Source organism: Cimex lectularius, unplaced genomic scaffold (genome assembly GCF_000648675.2).
Source record: "Cimex lectularius strain Harlan isolate CLEC.00 unplaced genomic scaffold, Clec_2.1 scaffold2, whole genome shotgun sequence".
Classification (NCBI taxonomy): Eukaryota; Metazoa; Arthropoda; class Insecta; order Hemiptera; family Cimicidae; genus Cimex; species Cimex lectularius.
In genome coordinates this window covers 6111545-6132883 of record NW_019394219.1, presented here as the reverse complement: position 1 = coordinate 6132883, position 21339 = coordinate 6111545, and the positions used below count along the sequence as shown (strand labels likewise).

At 35.3% G+C, this 21339-nt stretch overlaps 1 protein-coding gene across 1 annotated transcript; it reads right to left on the bottom strand.

Annotated features, from left to right (window-relative positions):
- Window positions 1–1017: 1017 nt before the first annotated feature.
- Window positions 1018–19918, bottom strand: LOC106666810. The gene is made up of 4 exons (XM_014394274.2): window positions 19838–19918; window positions 3958–4070; window positions 3712–3891; window positions 1018–1657 (listed from the first exon to the last, which is right to left on the bottom strand). Exons 2-4 carry the CDS (start codon window positions 4067–4069, stop codon window positions 1275–1277), a joined length of 675 nt encoding a protein of 224 aa, XP_014249760.1. The 5' UTR covers window position 4070; window positions 19838–19918; the 3' UTR covers window positions 1018–1274.
- Window positions 19919–21339: the final 1421 nt, after the last annotated feature.

Genomic DNA, 21339 nt, shown 5'->3' with positions numbered 1-21339 from the left:
TTTTTGGTACTTCTCGCGACAATATCCACTCTATCTTTAGTGGTGAGCCTGTGATTTTTGTCCTCATCCTTTTGGAATCACAAGGGCCGTTCCATTTTGCACTTTCGTCTATTGTAATGACTTCTGCTGATGGTTAAGAAAGGAAAATTCTTCTCAGGGGTATAATATCAAGGTTTACATTGCTTAAGTTTGGCTTTCATTTTCAGCCTTTTCTTGGCTATTTCATGGCAGTTGCATAAGCTATGCTGTGTTGTCTCTGTCTCATCTAGACATAATTAACATTGGTCATCTATATTTTACTGAAGGATGTCTTGTAATTGTTAGGATTTACAATGTTTTCTGTTCCTTTTTCCTCTCAAAGGGGTTGTTTTTGCGAGTTGTTTTTAATGTGGCTATCATTTATGCCACAAAAGAGGTTTGTTCAGGCGACAGATGAACTATGGTAGTTCTACTTACTATTTTTAACTCTTAACTCTACCCTTTTAACCGTACCCCTCAAAACAATTTTGTCTGTGTTTTCATTAGCGGTTTTTCGCCGTTTGGGGTGTTGTTGATAGAATTTGTTCCTAAGTTCCTCGTGTTTTGTGTTAGTTGCCGGCCAAAAAAAGTCTGTGAAATTCTACGTTGGCTAACAAGAGCAAATCAAAATTCTTCCTGGTCATAAGGAATACATTCTCTAATGGTTCTTGAAATAAAGTCAAAACATGCTCATAAACATAACCCTCGAACAAAAAGTTGGACGAAAAGAAAATTGGCTAATTAGTGGGACAGCAGATGAAAAACGTAATAAGTACTGAAACCTTTTTTTATGTTTAAATCAAATAACATACATGTTAGTTTGTTCACTTAATCGTGGTAGTTTGGCAGCGTGTTTGGCCAACGAACAAACCTCATATAAATAGGTCCATGTGCCAGCTAATCACTCATTCAATTGTTGTTGGTTTTAATGTTGAAAAAAGACTGCTTGTTGTTCTGTAATTGTAGTTTTATGCTATAGGTTTACAAAGAACCACATACTTATGTAGTAAAAAGTCTTTATATTTCGGTTATTCGTTACAAATTTTTAGGAATATCGAAACGTGAAGACACTGGATGGCATAACAAACAAAAAATATACACAATTTAAAAGAGAACTTTCAAGGTTTTGATCTATGAAAAATATAATTTTATACGAGAGACCATTGATTTCCGCCAAAAATATGCGTTTTAAAGACAGGATAAATAAACAATAATTTAATAGGATAAATGATAGGATGTATTTGAGGGTGTGACCTCTACAGCCTGAGACCCGGGTTGGTCGAGGCGACGTAATTGAGGAGTTCTTCGTTGTCCTCGCAGATGAAGGGCTTTTCGTGGTAGCAGGCGACGTCGTGCCATGCGATGCCGTCGTTGTAGACGTTGTTGAGGACGCTGAGGCAAGATTCGGTAGTTCCGTTGATGTCGAATTCCGCGTTGTCAGGCTGCCTGGTTTTCTTGTGGCCAGTTCTGGACCAGGGGTTGTAGCCGAATCCGGCTGGAGTCCTGTCGGTGGGTGCCATCTTCTGCCTGTTCGCGGACCAGAACCAGCCGTAGACGCTCTTCGGCTCCAGGTCCTTCCTGTTCTCGCAGCCCTTGAAGTCGCAGAGTCTGCCCGATGTCCAAATGTACGGAACATCATCTGCAACGGTCATTCAATTATAAAACAGTTTAATGCAGTTTTCGATAAGTAGTATGTTGTGAGCATTAATTCGGGAATTAGTATGCTAAAGCATGTAAATTTCATAAGGAAGAATAGGCCCTTCTACTACATAAAAACGGCTTCTTTCCACGAGAAAGAAATTTTTCCTTCTTTTTTGGATTGAGGTTTAACATAAAACCTCTTCGAAGTAAACAAACTTTTTTGGTTCAATCTAATCAAAACCACCAGTAAATTATTTAATCTTCAAAAGTTTAATTCGATAAGTAAGTGAAGAAGTTACACTAGCCCTTTGCCAATCGACGAGACGATATAATTCTTCTTTTTTTGGTTTGAAGTTTATCGCAAAATCTTAAGAAAGTAAAAAAAATCTGTACTATTGAACAACATGCAGCATAAAGAAATCTAAACCAAACGAAGCATTGATTTTAAACTTAACCTATTTAATTTTCAAAAGTTCCAATTCTTCAGTTCGAGAAATTAATGAAGTTTCACTGGCCTTTTGCCAATAGATGAGACGATGAAGTTCTCCTTTTTTGGTTTGAAGTTTAAAAAATCTCGTGAAAGAAAAAACAAAATTCCGTACAATTGGAAAACATGAAGCAGAAAGAAATGTAAACCAAACGAAGCATTGATTTTATACTTAACCTATTTAATTTTCAAAAGTTTCAATTCTTCAGTTCGAGAAATTAGTGAAGTTTCACTGGCCTTTTGCCAATAGATGAGACGATGAAGTTCTCCTGTTTGGTTTGAAGTTTAAAAAAATCTCTTGAAAGAAAAAACATAATTCCGTACAATTGGAAAACATGCAGCAGAAAGAAATGTAAACCAAACGAAGCATTGATTTTATACTTAACCCATTTAAACTTCAAGAGTTCAAATTCTTCAGTTTGATAAATTAGTGAAGTTACACTGGCATTTTGCCAATGGATGAGCCGACATAGTTCTGCTTTTTTGGTATGAAGTTTAACGCAAAATCTTTTGAAAGTAAAAAAAAAATCTGTACTATTGAACAACATGCAGCATAAAGAAATCTAAATCAAACAAATCATTGATTTTAAATTCACTAGTTTCATGGTCCGCTTGACCAATTAATATATTACGATTAATTACACGACATTTGAAAAATGTCAAAAAGGAAGGAAAATTCAAAAGGTGTGGTTGAGATGGAAAGTTGATGTCCGAGTGGATCGAGTTCGAATCCCGCTCGTGCCATTGACTTTTTTATCTCAACTGAAAACCTTAATAAATTGTAATTGATTTTAAACTTAACTTACATTGATTTTAAATTTAACTTGTTTAATCGTCAAAAGGTCAAATTCTTCAGTTCGAGAAATTGGCGAAGTACACTAGCATGTTGCCAATCGATGAACCGATGCAGTTCTCCTATTTTGGTCTGAAGTTTAACGGAAAATCTCTTGAAAGTAAAAAAAAGTCTGTACAATTGGACAAACTGTAACAAAAAGACGTTTAAACCAAACGACCAATTGATTTTGAACTTGACCTGTTTAATCGTCAATAGTTCAAATCCTTCATTACGATAGATTAGTGAAGTTTTGCCAATATAGTTCGATCAAAGCTGCACGGTTCTGGTCTTTGATTTGTCGCTTGTCTTGGATCTAAAGAAATTATATAAATAATCTTTTGTCGTAGGTACCATATAAATGGTCTGACTCGTTTGCTACGGTAGTAAGTAACCGTAGTATATCTTTTCTAATACGGTTCACTAGTCAGAACGATTATTTTCGCCAGGATCCTTGATAGTTTAGGCATAAAAGGGTTACAGAATCCAAACAGCTTGAAATAGATAGACCCTATTCAACGTTAAATAGACCAAATCAAATATGCGAGAACTTTTAGAAAACCTGAATGCACTTAGTCTTGCATAAAGTAGCATTGGACGTGACAAATTATGTTCCGTTGCATAACACGATGTCGAAAGAGGTCGACACACAAACCCGAGAAAAATTAATACACGATTAAAAAAAAAAAAGAAGTGTTTAAACTTCCTTTTGTTACTAAACAGGAATACTGACTGTCTTGGATGAGTTTGAAGACGAGGTTGTTTTCTTGCTGGGTCTCCATGGAGACGAGGTCCATGCAGTACTCTCTGCAGTAGTTCCTTGCGTCTAGCCAGTCGACTTTTGTGTTCCTGAACTGCGGCACGTGACCGCTGAAAAAGTAATTATGTCCTTGGAAGAAGAACTCTTTCGGCCCTGGAAAAAATATTGTTTCAGAATTATACTTCGGACTGGGCGAGGGATGCTTTTGTCGAAACTTACTAGAAGCGCATTTTTGAGGATTTGGTAGTGCTAAGAATCTTCCAGGCTTCTGAGGCCTTTGGGATACCGTCAAACCCAAGTGGAAAAGAAGGAGCAATGCTGCGGCCTTCATTCTGTCAACATAAAACACAAATAACGTAGATTAAAGTTTCTATCGTGCAATGTAAGAACAAAATTTAAAACAACAAATAGAAGTTCAAATTTATAAAGACTAAAGTAACTAATTATAAAAGCTTGATCAATGTAAATTTTCTTGAGAAAAATAAGGTTATATTATAATTATGAAAGATTTTCAAAGATGCCATATGGATTATGAAGGTCAGCAAAAGTACGTTTTTATATTAAACTCAAAAACTTCATACTTTCAACTTTGGCACATTTCTCTTGCGTAAGGATAAGTAAAATCCGAGAGATTCAGGTTTGCTGATGTGCCTTTGGCTTCCTTTTTGAGCTTTTTCGTGTCCCTGATTTTTCAGGATTTGTCTCACGTGACTTGTGCGCCGAGAAAGTTCTCCGTAATGTAATACTTAAAAACCAAACGTCGATGTTAACACTCTTACTTTTTTTTACTACTCTTAACAACTGTGTTTTGTTTGCCCGTTTAAACAAGTACGTGTGAACAATTCAAAGCTCAATTTGTCTTAGGCCGTTCAAGAGAAATTCGTTGGACGAACGACTCTTCCTGTGAACGGACATAGACATCTGCATCTCGGTTTGCTTGAAATGCAAGAGGAACTATGGAACATGGTTTGAGAGCGTAAACTTCAGACATTAAAACCAACCGCTATGGCTCTAGTTACTAAGGTACAGTGGAGAAGGAAGAGGTCAAAAAAATTGGCCCAAACATGAGACATTTTGCGGTTATTTCCGTATTGTTCATTATATGTTTGGTATTCCGACAAGGGACTATGTAATAATAATATAATAAAAGTTAACTACCAGATCCTTAAAATGCCACATCATGTTCTTCGTAATAAGTTTTAGTATCTTCTTCGCTGTTTGGAGAAAGGCGGAAGTTTTTGGAGACGAAGTACCTTTACCCCAAGAATAAACTTAATTATTTTGGTTACTCTATTTGAATTACATGGTCCCAGAGAGTCATTAACGAAGTGAAATCATACATGAATCTTTGATATGTGACTATTTTTGATTTCTTAATATTTCCTCTTGTGATGTGTAATTAAACTCGATTTAAATTCAAGAGTTGAACGATCGTCTAGACACGGCCCGAACTCTCTCTGTCCTTTGTATTCACAGCAGTCGTACTGGACTGCGAAGGTCTGAACACTTTCTCAGATTGAAATCTTATCTCGAGTCGTTTTGATTCCCGCGATAAAATGTCAGAAACAATCTCCTTCGGTGGTTCTTTTCACCGTCGGCTATTGCCTGATGGTTATTTTTTTTCTCTCTCTCCGTGTGAACATGCCAAGGGTGATTTTTCGGGTCAGGGCTCGAGGACGGAGGATTCAATTGTTTTCATACGGCCAGCCGTTTTCCCCCCGGGTCCAGGATTCATGCTCCACGGGTAAGATCTTGGCCCGATAGTCCTCAAGATTGCGTCATAACTACTTTAACAGGATTTGAAAATTGCCCAGGCTGCCGGTTTGTTTCTTCTGTCAACAGTACGAGTTAAACGACCCTAGACACAAATTGCAATGTCATATCAAATTGAATATAATTTAACAAAATCGCAATATATAATAACAAAATACGCACAACTATTTGTAGTATTGAAATCGTTTTAATAAATTTCCAAAAGTTCATCATAAAACAGTAACAAAAATGTTAAGGAGCAAGACCTAGACCAATTCATTTATTATTTTACATATTTATTTATCAAAGATGGTTAAATTGGTAATTATACAATTAATTAAGGCATATGAAAATTAAAAAAGTTGAAGAAACAGATCGAAATCACCAGATTATGTGTTGTCCACCCACCCATACTGGGACCCTTGTATGAACTACCGTGACGTTACACTTAGTTTTCTGAAATTTGATGCTGAATTTAAAAATGAAGATCCGACAAATATATCAATTATATGCTACTAGTTTATATGTTATCTGATTAAGTCAAAAGTTTCAAAAGTTTAATTTATCTATACCTTGTAGTTTTTTTCTGCTGTGCACCGCTTATTGTGAATGGAAAATAAGTGATAAGATAACAAATTTCATCAATAGGCTGAAATAATTATTCTATCTTTCTTTGTCAAAAACTGGTAAAAAACCTATTTAAGCAATTGTTTAAGTAAGGACATAGGAAATTTTTTTTCTCCCACACTTGCACCCTTTGTTTTGGACTATCATGACGTCACACTTCATTTTCTATAGTCTATGTGGAATTTAAAAATATATAATTAAAAAATTATGTACGTCAAGTATAATCCTATGTTGTTATCTCTCCGTTCTATCTCTGTTCTACCTGCTTATTGTAATTATAGAATTTTAGACTGTAATTATTATTTGTCAACTGTGATCATTTTTATCATCATCATTTTATTTATGGTATTGTTCAAGTGAGAGACGTGAAAAACATTTACTTGCATATTCAAGAAATCGAAGTTTTGCCTCAAAATCTGAAACTTATTCAGACTATCGAGTCGTATGACTTTAAAACAAACTATGCAACAGTTAAACATTTCTATTTTCAAAAATATACTTACAATATTTTTATAAAGAATATATTATCATTAAATATACAATTTTGATCAATCTCGCTTTATTGTATTGATATTTCTGCTGTGTCTGTTTATTGTAATTGTAGAATTACTAAGGTTAGCCCAATTTATTCCTCTAAAATGATTAATATTTATGCTTTTGTTTAAGCGATATACACGAAATACATTTTACTTCTATATATAATAAGCCGAAGAAAGACGTCACATCAAAACATAGCTTGGACTATCGTGACGTCAACTTCTTTGATTTAATTTGAAAAATATTTATGCCCAGTTCAAAATACTTGACCGTATTTCACCAATATATGCGGTCTAGAGTATCGCCGTTTTTCCTCTGCTTGTTTCAATTGAAGAATTGATAAGTCTAGAAAAAAGGGTAAAATTATTTGCTCTCGAATAAAATTAATTTTTTCTATTGGTTAATACGATACATGGAATACGTTTTAGTTGCTTTCTTAATAAACTGAACAATGAAATCGATGCCATGCCTCAAAACCTGTGCTCCTTATTCGGACTACCGTCAGACTTAATTTTTTTAACCTGATGTATTTAGAAAGTTATATTAGGAAAAATGCATGTAATATATTAATAATGAATATATTATTATGGAATTGTTGGATTATGACAAATTTCATCAATCTCTGCGTTCCGGTGTCTTGCTATTTCTACTCTGCCCGTTTCTTGTAGAATTTTTAAGATTGGCGGATAGACTGACATTATTATTTGTCAAATTTGATTGATTTTTTCTTTATGCTATTATATAACAACATAGCTTTAACGTATTTAAGTGAGAGATGTGAAATACGTTTTACTTGCATATTTAATAAACAGAAGAAAGAAATGGAAATCATGCCTCAAAACCTGTCACGCTTGTCCGGTGTATCGTGACATCAGACTTATTATATTTGAAATTTGATGCTATATTTAAAGATTTATATTGCAAAAACATATTTGTAATGTATTAATAATTTATATATTGCCATGGAATTTTTGGACTCTCAACTGTGCGTTCCAATGTATCTTTTTGTCTCTACCGTTTGTTGTGCATAATTATAGAACGTAAAGGTTGGTCTATACATTGAAATTATTATTTGTCAACTATAATCTTTTGCTATTTGTGAGGGATTTGAAACGTTTTACTTGCTTTATATTTTATAAGCCATGCCTCAAAACCTGTGGCACTTGTTGCTCCACTTAGCTGAGATTGTCTCTTTTACAAGCTTTTTATGGTCAAATAAGGACTGGAATGATATTTGTGTCTCACCCTGTTTATATCCCTGAGCAACTTCAATAAAAAATGGACCGTGAAAGTGTAGCTCTGTTTAAGTGAATAAATAAAAAATGAATTCGTTGTCAATGTCAATAAAATACAACAAAATAATGATGTATTACAACAACAAAAAAGGTTATAAATTGACAAATTAATACTTTAAATTAATTATTGTACTTATAATTTAAGTTCAAATATTGTTGTTTCGCATTTCTTTAATTTTTCTCTATTTTACGTTAATTATCTAAATAATAGATTATCCTTTTTTAAAATCTTTTAAGAGATTAATTAAACAGGAAAAGGTCAGTAAAACATAGTAAAAGGCCAAGATTAAAAAAAAAATATATAAAAAGTTTAACGAATCCCCGTTTGTATTGCGTCAAGCTTAATTACGATGATTGTACAAATGTTGTTTCTGTAGCGAAACTTCTCCGTTAAACACACCAAGTGGCAGATTTTCTTTTGAAAATGCCGTCCATTGCACAACGGCGACCCTTTTCAACGGAATTGCAGGTTTGTTTTAAAGTTCAGACGTTTCATTTCCATGACGCCCGGCCCACGACGCATTGTACGTTGTTTGGCCGTCACGCTGATAATCATACGGCTACACAGTGGCCGACTGTGTACAGAATAACATCTTCTGCTGACGATCGAAGGCTGAAGAAAATATCGCTAAATGCACCTCGTCATCTCGAAAAGGAACAAGGACGAGCCTCTACAATACTACATCCTCAATAGTGAAACTGTGAAACAAAAATGTCAGCTCATTCATTCATCGGCCACTCAATAATTCGACGTACTATTGCAAAATGCAAATCAAGTATTGTGATAGAGGTCTAAGAGGAGATGAACCTTTAATCTCGTCGTTTCCTATTATCAGCCAAACCAGCGATAGATCAGGATGATGTTGGAAACGTCCAAACAGATTCATCATCCCACTGACCTCAACACGAAATCATACCTACCGGTCTTTACCACAATTCTACAGCGACGATAAGCCTACAAGGAATATCAGAGATTCTATCTTTCATTAAACTTTTTCCGATAGTGGATTTAGTTTTATTAACTTAACTTTTATAAGTCTATTATTTTATAATAGTGATTTGTGACTCACCCTGCTCATAACCCGAATCCATTGAAGATCACGCAGGAATCAGTGAAGATCTGAATCGACGGCTAATTAATCACCCCGCAGATCTCAATATAAAATTCAACAATAAGCTTTAGCGATCCTTTCCACAATGCTAAAGCTGTAAGAATAGTTTTGCATGTCAGGGTTATAAGCAGGTCGTGGGACATTCATAAAAGCAAAGAGACGAATCTAATAATAGCCTTTAGTGACCTTCCAATTCTGTAGATGTAAGAGTAGTTTGGGTAGTCAAGGTTATATAAGTAGGGCGAGGTAAAACATCAGTTTCTTCCAATCGTAAGTACACCCTCCAAATCAGTAGCTATAAGTGTAATTTGGCTAGTAATGGATTTAAGCAGGGCGAGATAAAACATATTTCCTTTCATATGTAAGTGGCTTAGAAACGTATAAAAGGGACAACTTCAAAATGAATTTAACAGTAGACTTGAGTAACCCTACAATGCTTAGCTGTAAGAGAAGCTTCATTAGACATGATGAGGTACCACAATAAAAGTCAAATAAAGCCTGAAAGACATGGAGGTTAATCGAACCAAAAAAAACTTCAGAAATGACCTAACTGCTGGTTCAACATAATATACTAACAATTAATTGGTCAAGCGGACCACGAAATTAGTGAATTTAATAATATACTAAATTCATTATTTTTCGTGGTCCGCTTGACCAATTAATAACATTCAATTAATGAAGGTTTTTAAGTTGAGATAAAAAAGTCAGTGTCACGAGCGGGATTCGAACCCACGACCTTCGGCTTGATACGCCGCTACTCTACCACTTGAGCTATCGTGACTTCGATCCCCTGGGGCACTAACTTCTCATCTCAACCCCACCTTTTGAATTCCCGAATGAAATTTCAAGTTCGAATCCCGCTCTTGACACTGACTTTTTTATCTCAACTTAAAAACCTTAATTAATTGAATAATTTACTAATATGTTGAAAAAAAAATTATATTATCAACGTGCAGTTTCGCATTGGGTTTTGGTTTGTTGCCTCACCCTTGCTTATAACCCTGGCATACCAAATGGCAAAGATCGTCGAAAAACAGCAATAATAAATAGTTTGGAGTGTCAGTGTTATAAACAGGGTGCCCTACAAACGCACCTTTGAAGTTGTTGACCTGAAATCGAAACGCGTTTCAGAGTTCAAACCAGCGAGGGCAGGCGGACCAGTATGATCAGAAACTACCTAACTACCGGTTTTATTTTCTGTTATGAACCTGTAGATTGGCATTTCGGGTACCTTCCGAGGGGGTTTGTTTTTGTTGACTCACCCTGCTTATATGCAGATCAAACTAGCGTTTGTAAGCAGAGCTGTGTGATTTTAACGGCCAAACTAATCTGTTGTTTGTGACAAAGAAAAGCACAGCTTAACCGTTTTTATAAATTGCAAATAATATAATTTATTTAAACGCTGATTATTAGACATGTGACATTCATTTTTTTTGTAACGTTACGGTATTATTAGGCCTTTAAAATAATATTCTTATCAATTGTCATATTTTTCAATAGTGCAGCCCGTGGTAAAATTAAAAGCTAAACTATATTTACATTTTAAAAAAATAACAAGAGAGAAGAAAGCGAGAGTTTCCCAACGTGCCGTACAAATTAGCAAACTCTACAAACGCGGCTGGTACTATTTCTGAGACGGTTCCAACTCTGAATACTGATGACGAAGGGAAAAGAGAGTTATTATATTTGTACACTTTATGTACCCCCGTGCTCGGTCCGAGCGGATCTTTTATTCAGGACGTGCTGCCCATCCGGAGAGAAAGGTCAAATTTCACTGTGAAACTGTGAAGAAGCAACGCCGATGACACGGGTCGTCTAATATGTCACTTTAATTAGATTAATTAGATTATACATCAGCGAGAGAGAGAGAGAGAGAGTGAGAGAGATGAAATCCAGGATTATTTTCAGCCTTTACTGTATTTCCTTCTCGTGGCGCAACGTTCGGGTTAAAAAGCGCTCTAAAACGCTTTCTCCTCTTATTTGTTGTTAATAATCCTTTTTATTCGCGAATAGATGTTTTACTGCTGATTGCTTCAAAACTGATGCTACACTACTGAAATGTGTGGTGATTACATGTATTTGTTAAATTTAAACAGTGTTTGTAAATCCCAGGCTCTGAAGATGATCTCAATAAAGATCGAAACGTTGGAAAAGAAAATGTTTTTCTGAAACCTACATCACAACAGACCGCATCTCACGATTTCTGAATAATCATCGACTACTGAAATTACAACATATATATATATATGTAATACGATATCCCTCAAAGATTCTTTCCAGATGGTCGGAGTAGTCTTTCTCTAATAAAAAACTTTCTAAAAATGTATTTTAATTTAAATTTTTTCATAAAAAAAGATTCAACAGCTCATAAAGGGCGCAGTATAATACACATCCCGACTAATACATCTAAATCTACAATCAAAAATTTACAAAAATCTACAGTGCGTAACGGTAATTTCAATTTAACAATAAAAACACAGAGGATGGTCAGATTTGTCTCTCATGGTCAATTTCGTGATAATATATGAATAATTTGAAAAATGGCAAAAAGGAGGGAAAATTCAAAAGGTGGGGTTGAGATGGGAAGTTAGTGTCCGAGTGGATCGAGGTCACGATAGCTCAAGTGGTAGAGCAGCGGCGTATCTAGCCGAAGATCATGGGTTCGAATCCCGCTCGTGCCATTATCTTTTTATCTCAACTAAACACCTTAATTAATTGTAATATATTAATTGGTCAAGCGGACCACGAAATTAGTGAATTATATGAATAATATATTACTCGTATGTATATGCAGAATCAAATTTCAACAAACTAATTCACGTCTTTGTCAGGGATACAAGCAGGGCGAGGCAAAAATCAATTACCTCACTGGCAAAAGGGTGTTCATAATCTTACAAAGAGGAAGACTTTCACACAAAATTTAACAATAGCCAATACAGAACATACAATTACTGACTATTCAGAGGTATTAGCAGGGGAAGGTAAAACATCAATTTCTTTCAAGACTTATGGTGTTCGTTAATGTATTAAAGGGACGGGCACAACACGAAATTCAACAATAAATTTGACTGGCCCGTCAATTATGTAGTTATACGCGAAGCGTCCTTATACAGTTGTTGAAAGAGAGGCAAAACATCAATTCTCTTCCAGCGGCGTTTTTCAGATACGTCAAAAGGACGGCCTCAACACAAATAGTCTTAAGTCTTCAATACTGTAGCTCTAGGAGAAATTTCATTAGTAAAGGATATAAGCAGGGCGAGTCAAAATATCGATTTCCTTCCAGGCGTAAACTCTAACTTATAAAAGGGTCGACATCAATTCGAAATCTACATAATAACAGCCTTTAGTGACCCTTCGTCGCCATAACTGACCTTTGTTCGGGTTGTAAGCAGGATGAGCAAACATCTTATAAAACAACAAGCTCACAATCTTATAAAAAGGACTCATTTAACACAAAATCCAACAACGGCCAATACTGAACATTCAATTCTGTAGAAATAAGTATAGTTCAGGTAATCAGCGGAATAACACGGCTTCAACACGATATCTAGCGATAGCCGTTATTGACCTTCCAATTTTGATTCTTGATACGAGTATTCTGGCCAGTAAGGGAGCAAGGATGGCCAAAGTTAAATTTATTTCAAGGAGCAAATAATAAAAGGTGCAACTTCAACACAGTATCCAACAATAGACTATAGTGGCCCGTCAATTGAGAAGTTTCATTTGTCAGGGTTATAAGAAGGGCAAGGCAAAACCGCAAGTACACCATTGAAAATGGCGAAAAATCGTAACATGTTAGACAAAAACAGCTAGGATAACAAGCCGCAAAAAAATACCAATTCTACACTACAATTTACCGTTAGATTATCGCAATTGATCTAACTTTGTCAGTGAACCGGAATTAATCAATGATTACAATCGTGTTTGAGCTTCGAAAAAAATTCAATTGTCTTTTTTTTCATCATATATAAACTGTTGCAACTGATTCACAGAACGATAGTGGGATTTTTCTTTCACCTAGTTGTATCAATCTCACAAAGAGATGTTGAAACTGGGAAAATGCGAATAAGAAGATAATTACTAACGTACCTTTATTAATGCAATAAAGTGATAGTCCAGGATTCTTTTGAAAGTTTCTACTCTTTTGCTAACATTTCATTGAATGGACTTGAATCTAAGATCCTAGGAGAGACAAAAGTTAAAAGATTATCTATTCAGAAGGATAATATATTTTGTTTAAAGAAACAAAATGATCCTTTGAGGTCACATAAAACTGATAGGAAGAAAACAATTCGATGTTCATAAGTAGACATTTTAATCAGGACTTAAAGCTTCAAAGTAAGTTGTACGTTAATACGAATCCGCTTAAGATGCCAAACTAAAAAAAAAGACTTCCAAGAGGCTAAACCGTGCCAATTATGGTAAATACGGTGGACTCATAGTTCTATAATCGTGGAAATAAAAAGGAAAGGATTTGACCTTTCGGTCAAAGGCAAGCAATGCCAATTATCCTTGTTTATCCCACGGCGGTCGTAATGTAGAGCTAATTTCATCTTCCAAGGTCTTAATTTTGCCGTCCGAAGATCCGCATGGGATGTTAATACAGGGATTTCTTGACATCATCGCTCGCATTGATTTAATCATCACCCACCGTTCCGAGACCGCCGGTTTAACCGATGAATAGTCCCAAATGGAAAATATCGGAATATTTATGATTTATTACCTTGTAGAACAGTAGTTTGACTACATTTACTTTCAGAAATGTGTTTGTGGGTTTGCACGTTACATCCTTCTTATGATGTAAAAGATCATTCCAACCCTGACCGACCTGATTGTATGCAATTATGATAAAATTTCTCAGACATTATGCAAATTATGCCAATATTATTTAATTTACAGTTTTATAGAAACCGGTTCTAAGGAATTGTCTGTTAACTTACCTCTATGCAAAGAGGAAAATGGCTTGAAAACATCAAAATTATGAAGCTGCATTTTTCATTTCAAATGCCGTTATTATACAATCAGAGCCACCCTTTTTACTGGTGAATAGTTCAACATGAGAAATATTGAATACTTCCTCTAGAATTTGGAGGAAAATTAAATTGAGAAGCTCTTAACACGCTATAACGAGATTCACTTTATTAAACAAGGAGATAACTTCGTAAGTCTGCGGTTAGTCTATCCACACAGGGTTATAAGCAGAGTTATGCAAGTCACAAACCTCTTCCCAGGCAAAGCCTAAATGCGTGTGACAAACAAAACCAGCGAGCGTACTGACACCAGAATTGTCAGAAACTATCAAAATCGGAAATATGGAATAATGACTTTAGAACTTACATGATTCGTGATTTTACAGCAGTTCTTTTTAACGTCTTAAATTCGGAAATGTGGAGTAGCTCCAGTAGAATTTAAACGATACAGCACAATTCTTTTTAACTTCTGACCATTTCAAAATCGGAAATATCAAATAGTTTCTCTAGAATTAACTTCCGAACATTTAAAAAATCGAAAATATCGAATAGTTCCTCTAAAATTTACATGATTTATTATTTCATAGTACTGTGCATTTCAACTTCTGAAAATTTCTTGTTCTGAAATATCGAATAGTTCTTCTAGAATAAACTTATGTGAATTTAAAAATATAAAATATTGTATAGTTCTTCAAGAGTTTACGTGATTTATTTTTTTATGGCACTGTACTTTTTTTTAAACTCCGACACTCCAAAAGTTGACATGACCCCTGCTGTTGCGAACCCTCAGAAAAAATAAAATAAAAAACAAACTTCTGACCATTTCAAAATCGAAAATATTGAATTACATGATTTATTATTTTATAGTTCTCTACCTTTTAACTTCTGAATATTTCAAATTCTGAAACATCGAATATGTAGTTCCTCTAGATTTACGTGATTTATTATTTTATAACTCACTACTTTTTATAACTTCTGAGTAATTCAAATTTGAAATATATAAAAATAGTTTTTTGTGTAGTTAATAGTGAAATATATAAATAGTACTTCTAGAATAAACTTCGGATCTTTTCTTAATCAGAAATATCGAATAGTTCCTCAAGAAGTTACATGATTTATTATTTCATAGCACAATTCTTTTTAACATCTGAATATTTTAAATTCTTAAATATCGAATAGTGCCTCTAGAATTTACACGATTTATTATTTTATGGTTCAGCACTTTTTAACTTCTGAACATTTCCAAATTAACCTTATCGAACAGTTCCTCTTGACTTAACTTCCGAATATTTCCTCTGGAATGTTCATAAAATTAAATTTGATCGATTTATTATTGTAAAGAGCAATACCTTGGATAGATTTACTTGACGAACTCCTTTTCTTTAATTTAATTTTTTTCCGCAACAGCAGAGCTTATATCAACCCTCGGAGTGCTGGGAAGTTAAAAAAAACAACATTTTAAAGTATGTTACTTACAAACCATCGGCCATGCATTCGAACCCGGGACAAAAGTGTTTATACTTATAGTATAGATACTTGTATAAATAGTTGTTTATGAACACTCTGGATCAAGGTATGGTCTTGAAGAAGAAAGCAAATTTAGTTGCAACTGCCAAGCATGTTGCTGTCTCGGTCTACAAGGAAATTTCAGATCACCTCTAAAAACTTAAATATGACCATCTGTAGACATATTTAAGGTTGTTTTGCCCTGATGATGACCTTAGAATGGGTCGAAAGCTTGGCAGTAACAACTAAATTTGCTTTCTTCTTCAAGACGATACCTTGATCCAGTGTTCGTGAGTGAAAAAGTGATCGGATTAATAGTTGTGTTATTGTGGCCTTCTAAGCAAGGGACAGGACTTAATATGCTGGAAGTATGATTTATAACCTACCAAGTTATTCCGTTAATTGTTTTATTATTTTATTGTATGTATTTATTATTTTCCTTAACTTATCCTTCAAGAAAGCGGGAAATCGGTCACACGTGGTTAACGCCCAAAGTACAAATTGATATTTCCGCTAGATTCCGGGGCTAAATAAACGTTCCTACGATGATGGTATTGTGTTATGTATGCACAGGGCGAAGGTGAAAGTGCGGGGGGAGGTTTGAGGTTTACGGAGAGATCAAAAATACGTGGAAATAAGGCGTGAATCCATCACTTTCAATAGCAGAGAAAAGGATGCCAATTAAGGTGTTCCCGCTCTTCCGCGTGTTGGGTGCGGATTTGTTTACAATCGAAGGACCCACCCGATAGAAGGACGCCTTTTAACGCCATCGCGTTTCAAAAGAGCGGACTTCTAATTTTAAGCAGTTGGGCAACGGGTTCGCTTCGAAAAGTGTAGAAACTAAAGGGTCTAAACAACCGACATCAGACAGCAGGCGGCGTTAGATAACCCGCGGATTCTTACGTCTCTAGCAAATGTTTGATGTGCTTTTTCTGCGATGACTACCAACTTCGAAAGAAGGAATTTTAACAAATATTAAACGAACAACCTTTATGCCGTTTGATTCCACCAACGGTTGTTGAATTGGAGACTTGATGCAAAATATATATTAGTTTAAATTTATTTATTTAACTAAAACTTTTTTCTTGCAAAACTTGTTAAACTTAAAATTTGCAAAAGAAACTAAATTTGCAACCTTATTAGAAAAATTCACGGTAGAGCTTGGAAAATTTCATAAAAACTTCTTCGTTTAACAATCTTCCTAGTAGTTGACCCCTTTTTTCATCACAATGTACAAAAATGCCAAAATTTTCTGCTAAATGGGAAAAAAAGAAGTGACGATGAGAAAAACGTGGAGTGGTTTATCTAATACTTCCACTTTTTGTCCTGGGCAATTTTTTCCCCCAACTTTAACCTACTAAAAAAACAACGACAAATTTAAAGTAATTTGGTTATTCGCTATGCTTATTGTCTCTTTTTTTATCTGTTTTGTCCCATTTCTCTTATTTTTTGTGCTTTTTTATTAAATTAAAGATGAGAAATAAAATTTGCCCAGAACAAAAAAGTGGAATTACTAGATTAACATCGCTCCACCTTTTTCATGCCGTCGGCATTTTGGTTCGATGTAATTAAAGAAAAGGATATAAGAAACTTTATTAGCCAACCTCTACCGTGGATTTATCCAGTAAGATTTCAAATTTAGTTTCTTTTACAAATTTTAAATTTAGCAGAATTTAAAAGATTTAGTGTTTGCTTTTTTGCCAAAAATTAAATTGAAAGTTCTAAAAGGGTGGCTTTTTAAAGGAAATTTAATGCACTTTTTTTGGATTTCCCAAAAAATGAAAAGTTCAAGACCCAGGAGTAGATTTATGGCGAAAACCGTAGATATTTGAAAAGTATATAAAACTTTGAATATCGGCGAAAGGATTGAGATTCATACGAACTGTTTTGTTGCATATGAGATGAGAAATTCACTGGGAAAGTTTGCCCCACGAGTAGCCTGACTCCCTGCATAAGCGCTTATATTTGAAAATATTTTTTTCTACTTAAAAATTAAATTCTAAAACTAAAACTTAGGCATATTTTAGTTTCAAGCAGCAAAATTAAAAAACAAGGAGTGGAGTATATATAATAATTCTTCTTTTTGTCCTGGGCAAAGTTTTTTCCTAACTTAACTTAATAAAAAAGCACAAAATCAAAGAAAAATTCAACGAAATTTGGTTATTCACTATACTTATTGCCTGTTTTTATGTGTTTTATTGTTTGTCTTTCTTTTTGTGATTTCCGATTAAATTAAAAATGGGAAATAAAATTTGCCCAGAACAAAAAAGTGGAATTTCTAAAATAAATCCATTCCAACTTTTTCATACCGTCATTACTTTTTTCCCATTTAGCAGAAAATTTCTACATTTTGGTTCCATGTAATTAAACTAAAGGGCATACATCTAGAAACCTCATTAAACCAAGAAGTTGTTATGAAATTTGCCAATTCTATCGTGAATTCTTCCAATAAGGTTTCAAGTTTAATTTTTTTTACAAATTTTCAATTCAAAAGATTTAATGTTTTTTCATTGCCAAAAATTAAATTGAAAGTTTTTGAATAGTGGCTTCTTAAAGGAAATTTAGTGCTTTTTTTTAGATTTCCCCCAAAAAAATGAATAGTTCAAGACCTAGGAGTAGATTTATTACGAAAACCGTAGGTAGTTGAAAAAATATAAAATGTTGAATATCGGCGAAAGGGTTGAGAATGAGACCCTGTCTTATACGTACTTTTTTGTTGCTTATGAGAAGAGAAATTCACTGGCAAAATTTGCCAAGCGAGTAGCCTGATACCCTGTACAATAAGAGCTTATTTTTGAAAATATTTTTCTGATTAAAAATTAAATTATGAAACTAAAACATGCCTAAATTTGCAAAATCGAACAAGGTGTGGAGTTTACCTAATAGTTCCACATTTTGTCCTTGGCAAAATTTTTTTTCCTCACCTTAACCTAATAAAAAAACACAAAAACAACGAAAAATTTAAAGTAATTTGGTTATTCACTCTGCTTATTGTCTCTTTTTTATGTGTTTTGTTTCATTTGTCTTTCTTTTTGTGCTTTTTTTAATTAAATTAAAGATGAGAAATAAAATTTACCTAAGACAAAAAGTAGAAGTATTAGATAAACTCCACTATACTTTTTTCATGCCCTCACCACTTTTTTCCCATTTAGCTTATAATTTCTGCATTTTGGTAAGATGTAATTAAACTAAGTAGCGCTAGAAACCTTATTAAACGAAGAAATTGTTATGACATTTGCCAAGCTCTACCGTGAATTCTTCCAATAAGGTTTCAAATTTAGTTTCTTTTATAAATTTTAAGTTTCAGAAGAAGTTGAGGCAAGGTCTTAGTTTAAAAATTCGGACAAAACCGGGCGAGAAATTTTTTTCTGACTTCGTTCACCTTTAAACGTGACAAAATTTATAAAATGATACTAAATCATTCAACCGGCATCTGTACTGTTTGCATATCGGTACTCGCACAATTTGTTGTTAAGTGTAAAAGAAAAAAATTGAAAAATATACATAGAATATTATTAATAACAGCTATCGAACATTCATTACATAGTTTTGAATTCGAAAATTTATTTTATTTTTATTATTATTTTTTTATATGTGAATCCGTTATAAAATCGACTTGATTCTGAGAAGATGCCCTTATTTGGTAGTCCCATTCCAATAGGGCAAAGTTAAACAAATTTTATTGGGATGCAAATAACTGTTTGATGTTTGTCTCCTTCGAGACTTTTAATGAGGTATTTTTTCTTCTAAAATTTAAATGTTGAGGTTGTGATTTGATATTTCTAACTCGACCCCCGTGGACGGTTCAAGGCGCAAAGTGAGTCGACTGGAAACTCGTTACAGCCTTGCGAAATACGATCCAATGTTCCGAACATTTGCATCGTTTTGCAATTGGTCGATCCTTCCAGTCTTTCCATCCGCGCAGGTGTTGTTTACCGGAGTTTTTCCCGTTAAAAAATCTCATTTTTGTCCAATCCCGGGTCTCGTATCGGAATAAATCAAAACGAGGTGTCGGACGGGGAAGAATTTAGCGAGGCCCGTTTGACCTTTTGAACTGTAAATAATCAAATGGCAGAGTTGGAAGAGGGGCTTCATCAGTGGAGGCTCGACACGATCTTTTCGAACAGAGATCACGACTCCTTGAGCAACTGGCTTATACAAGACTTTCCTTCCGATTTAGCTGCTCGAGATACGGCGGGAGAAGACATTTGCGAAAAGGGGAGCCTAGGATGCAAGCCGTCGGGCACATGTCAGTAACAAATCCTCGTGTTCTTTTTCCCAACAAGTGAAAGTTACTTACGTGTTTATCGTCGTTGTCTCGTCGACTGAACGCCTCTCGAAGCGACCCGAGGGCTTATATAGTGGCGGGGGAGGGGACCCAGGATCACCGGTGGGGGCCGAGAAACAAAAGGATACATCGTTCAGGTAAAATAACAAAATAAAAAATACAGAAAAATTGATTCTGAGTATCGGGTCCGATGAAATAATCTTTTCACGATTTCGACCCTCTGCTCTCACGCAAATAATACTGCAGAATATTTCAATTATAAGCTCAAACATTAAAAAAACCAAATCGGATTTTCTATCAACCCTTGGTACTTTGTTTCTGCTAAAAGTAAGAGATTAAGAGCATCAAGTTTACAATGAGATTTCTTTCCATCTTAGTGATTCAGCTACTTACCAAGTTGTGAAGAATATTTTTATTTATCTATAACCCTCCAGCACAAAATTACACGAGGGCCGCAGATAATTTTAAGAATTGAAAGATAAATCAGCTGTAAGGGTCTCAAATTAGATCCGCAATACGTTAATTCCATAAAATATGACAATCTCAGTAATAAAATAACTAACGAATTGATCATCGTGATCTTCCTATTGTCAACGGCTTGGATGTTTTTATGTCAATAGATCTTTACCAGTTTACACCTACAGGATAGACTATTTTGGGTCTGATGTTCCCATCTTTACTCATGGGTGTTGCCACCCATGAGGATCTTTAACGTCCGGACTTATCCCCGAGGGGAATTTTCAGACGCCCAGCGTTCTCAAAGAGAACACCAGGAAGATTTTACATGCATGGACTTGTCACATCCCTTGGCTAGCGAGGTGGTGCAATGCTAACCAAGTTCAGAAGTGCCTTGAAAAAGGCAGTTTTGTGGTTTCCGGCACGACCTTTCAGCTATTTTGGGTCTGCTTTCCCGGTTACTCATCGTCAACAAGACAAGAGGATCTTTAACGTCCGCACCTAGCTCATGGCCTTATCGGACGTTTTGATTCTCAAGATGAGAGCTGACGCACCTCCGCATACGAGGGAATAGTGTTACCGCCGCAGCATTGGTGTAGTGGTGTCCCGGCCCCTAAGGGTCGGTAGCCACGCTTTCCGCTTGTCCATTCCGATTGGTCGGGCCCGCATTGTGCGTCGGGTCGTACGCCGCACGCGAGGGGCTAACGGGCCGAAATACATCAGCCCGTCCCCCCCTTCGCGTACTCCCTAGATAGAGAAGGCGACTCTATCTCTGTGAGTGTAGAGGCTCCTCCAGCGTAGAAACTTCCGGGAACGCCCCGACAACGGTTTCGGATTATAGTGGGATTACCCACCCCCTAGATGAGCACTGTCTACGGTAAAAAGTCTCTTATCGAGCTCAGCCTACACCTGCTACACGCATTCGAGGGACACCATAGGTCTAGCCTAGGTAGTCCGATCCTTCGCTTCCCCAAGGGTACCACACCGGTCATACGCACAACAATGCAAAGCATACTCGAGTCAAAGACGCCGACTAACTACCCTTTTCCAATCGCTTA

Coding starts and splice junctions, on each gene's coding strand:
- LOC106666810 (XM_014394274.2), bottom strand. CDS start 4,069: ATGAAGGCCGCAGCATTGCTCCTTCTTTTCCACTTGGGTTTGACGGTA. Junction 3,892..3,957: donor TCCTCAAAAATGCGCTTCTA/GTAAGTTTCGAC, acceptor TATTTTTTCCAG/GGCCGAAAGAGTTCTTCTTC. Junction 1,658..3,711: donor CTTCAAACTCATCCAAGACA/GTCAGTATTCCT, acceptor TGACCGTTGCAG/ATGATGTTCCGTACATTTGG.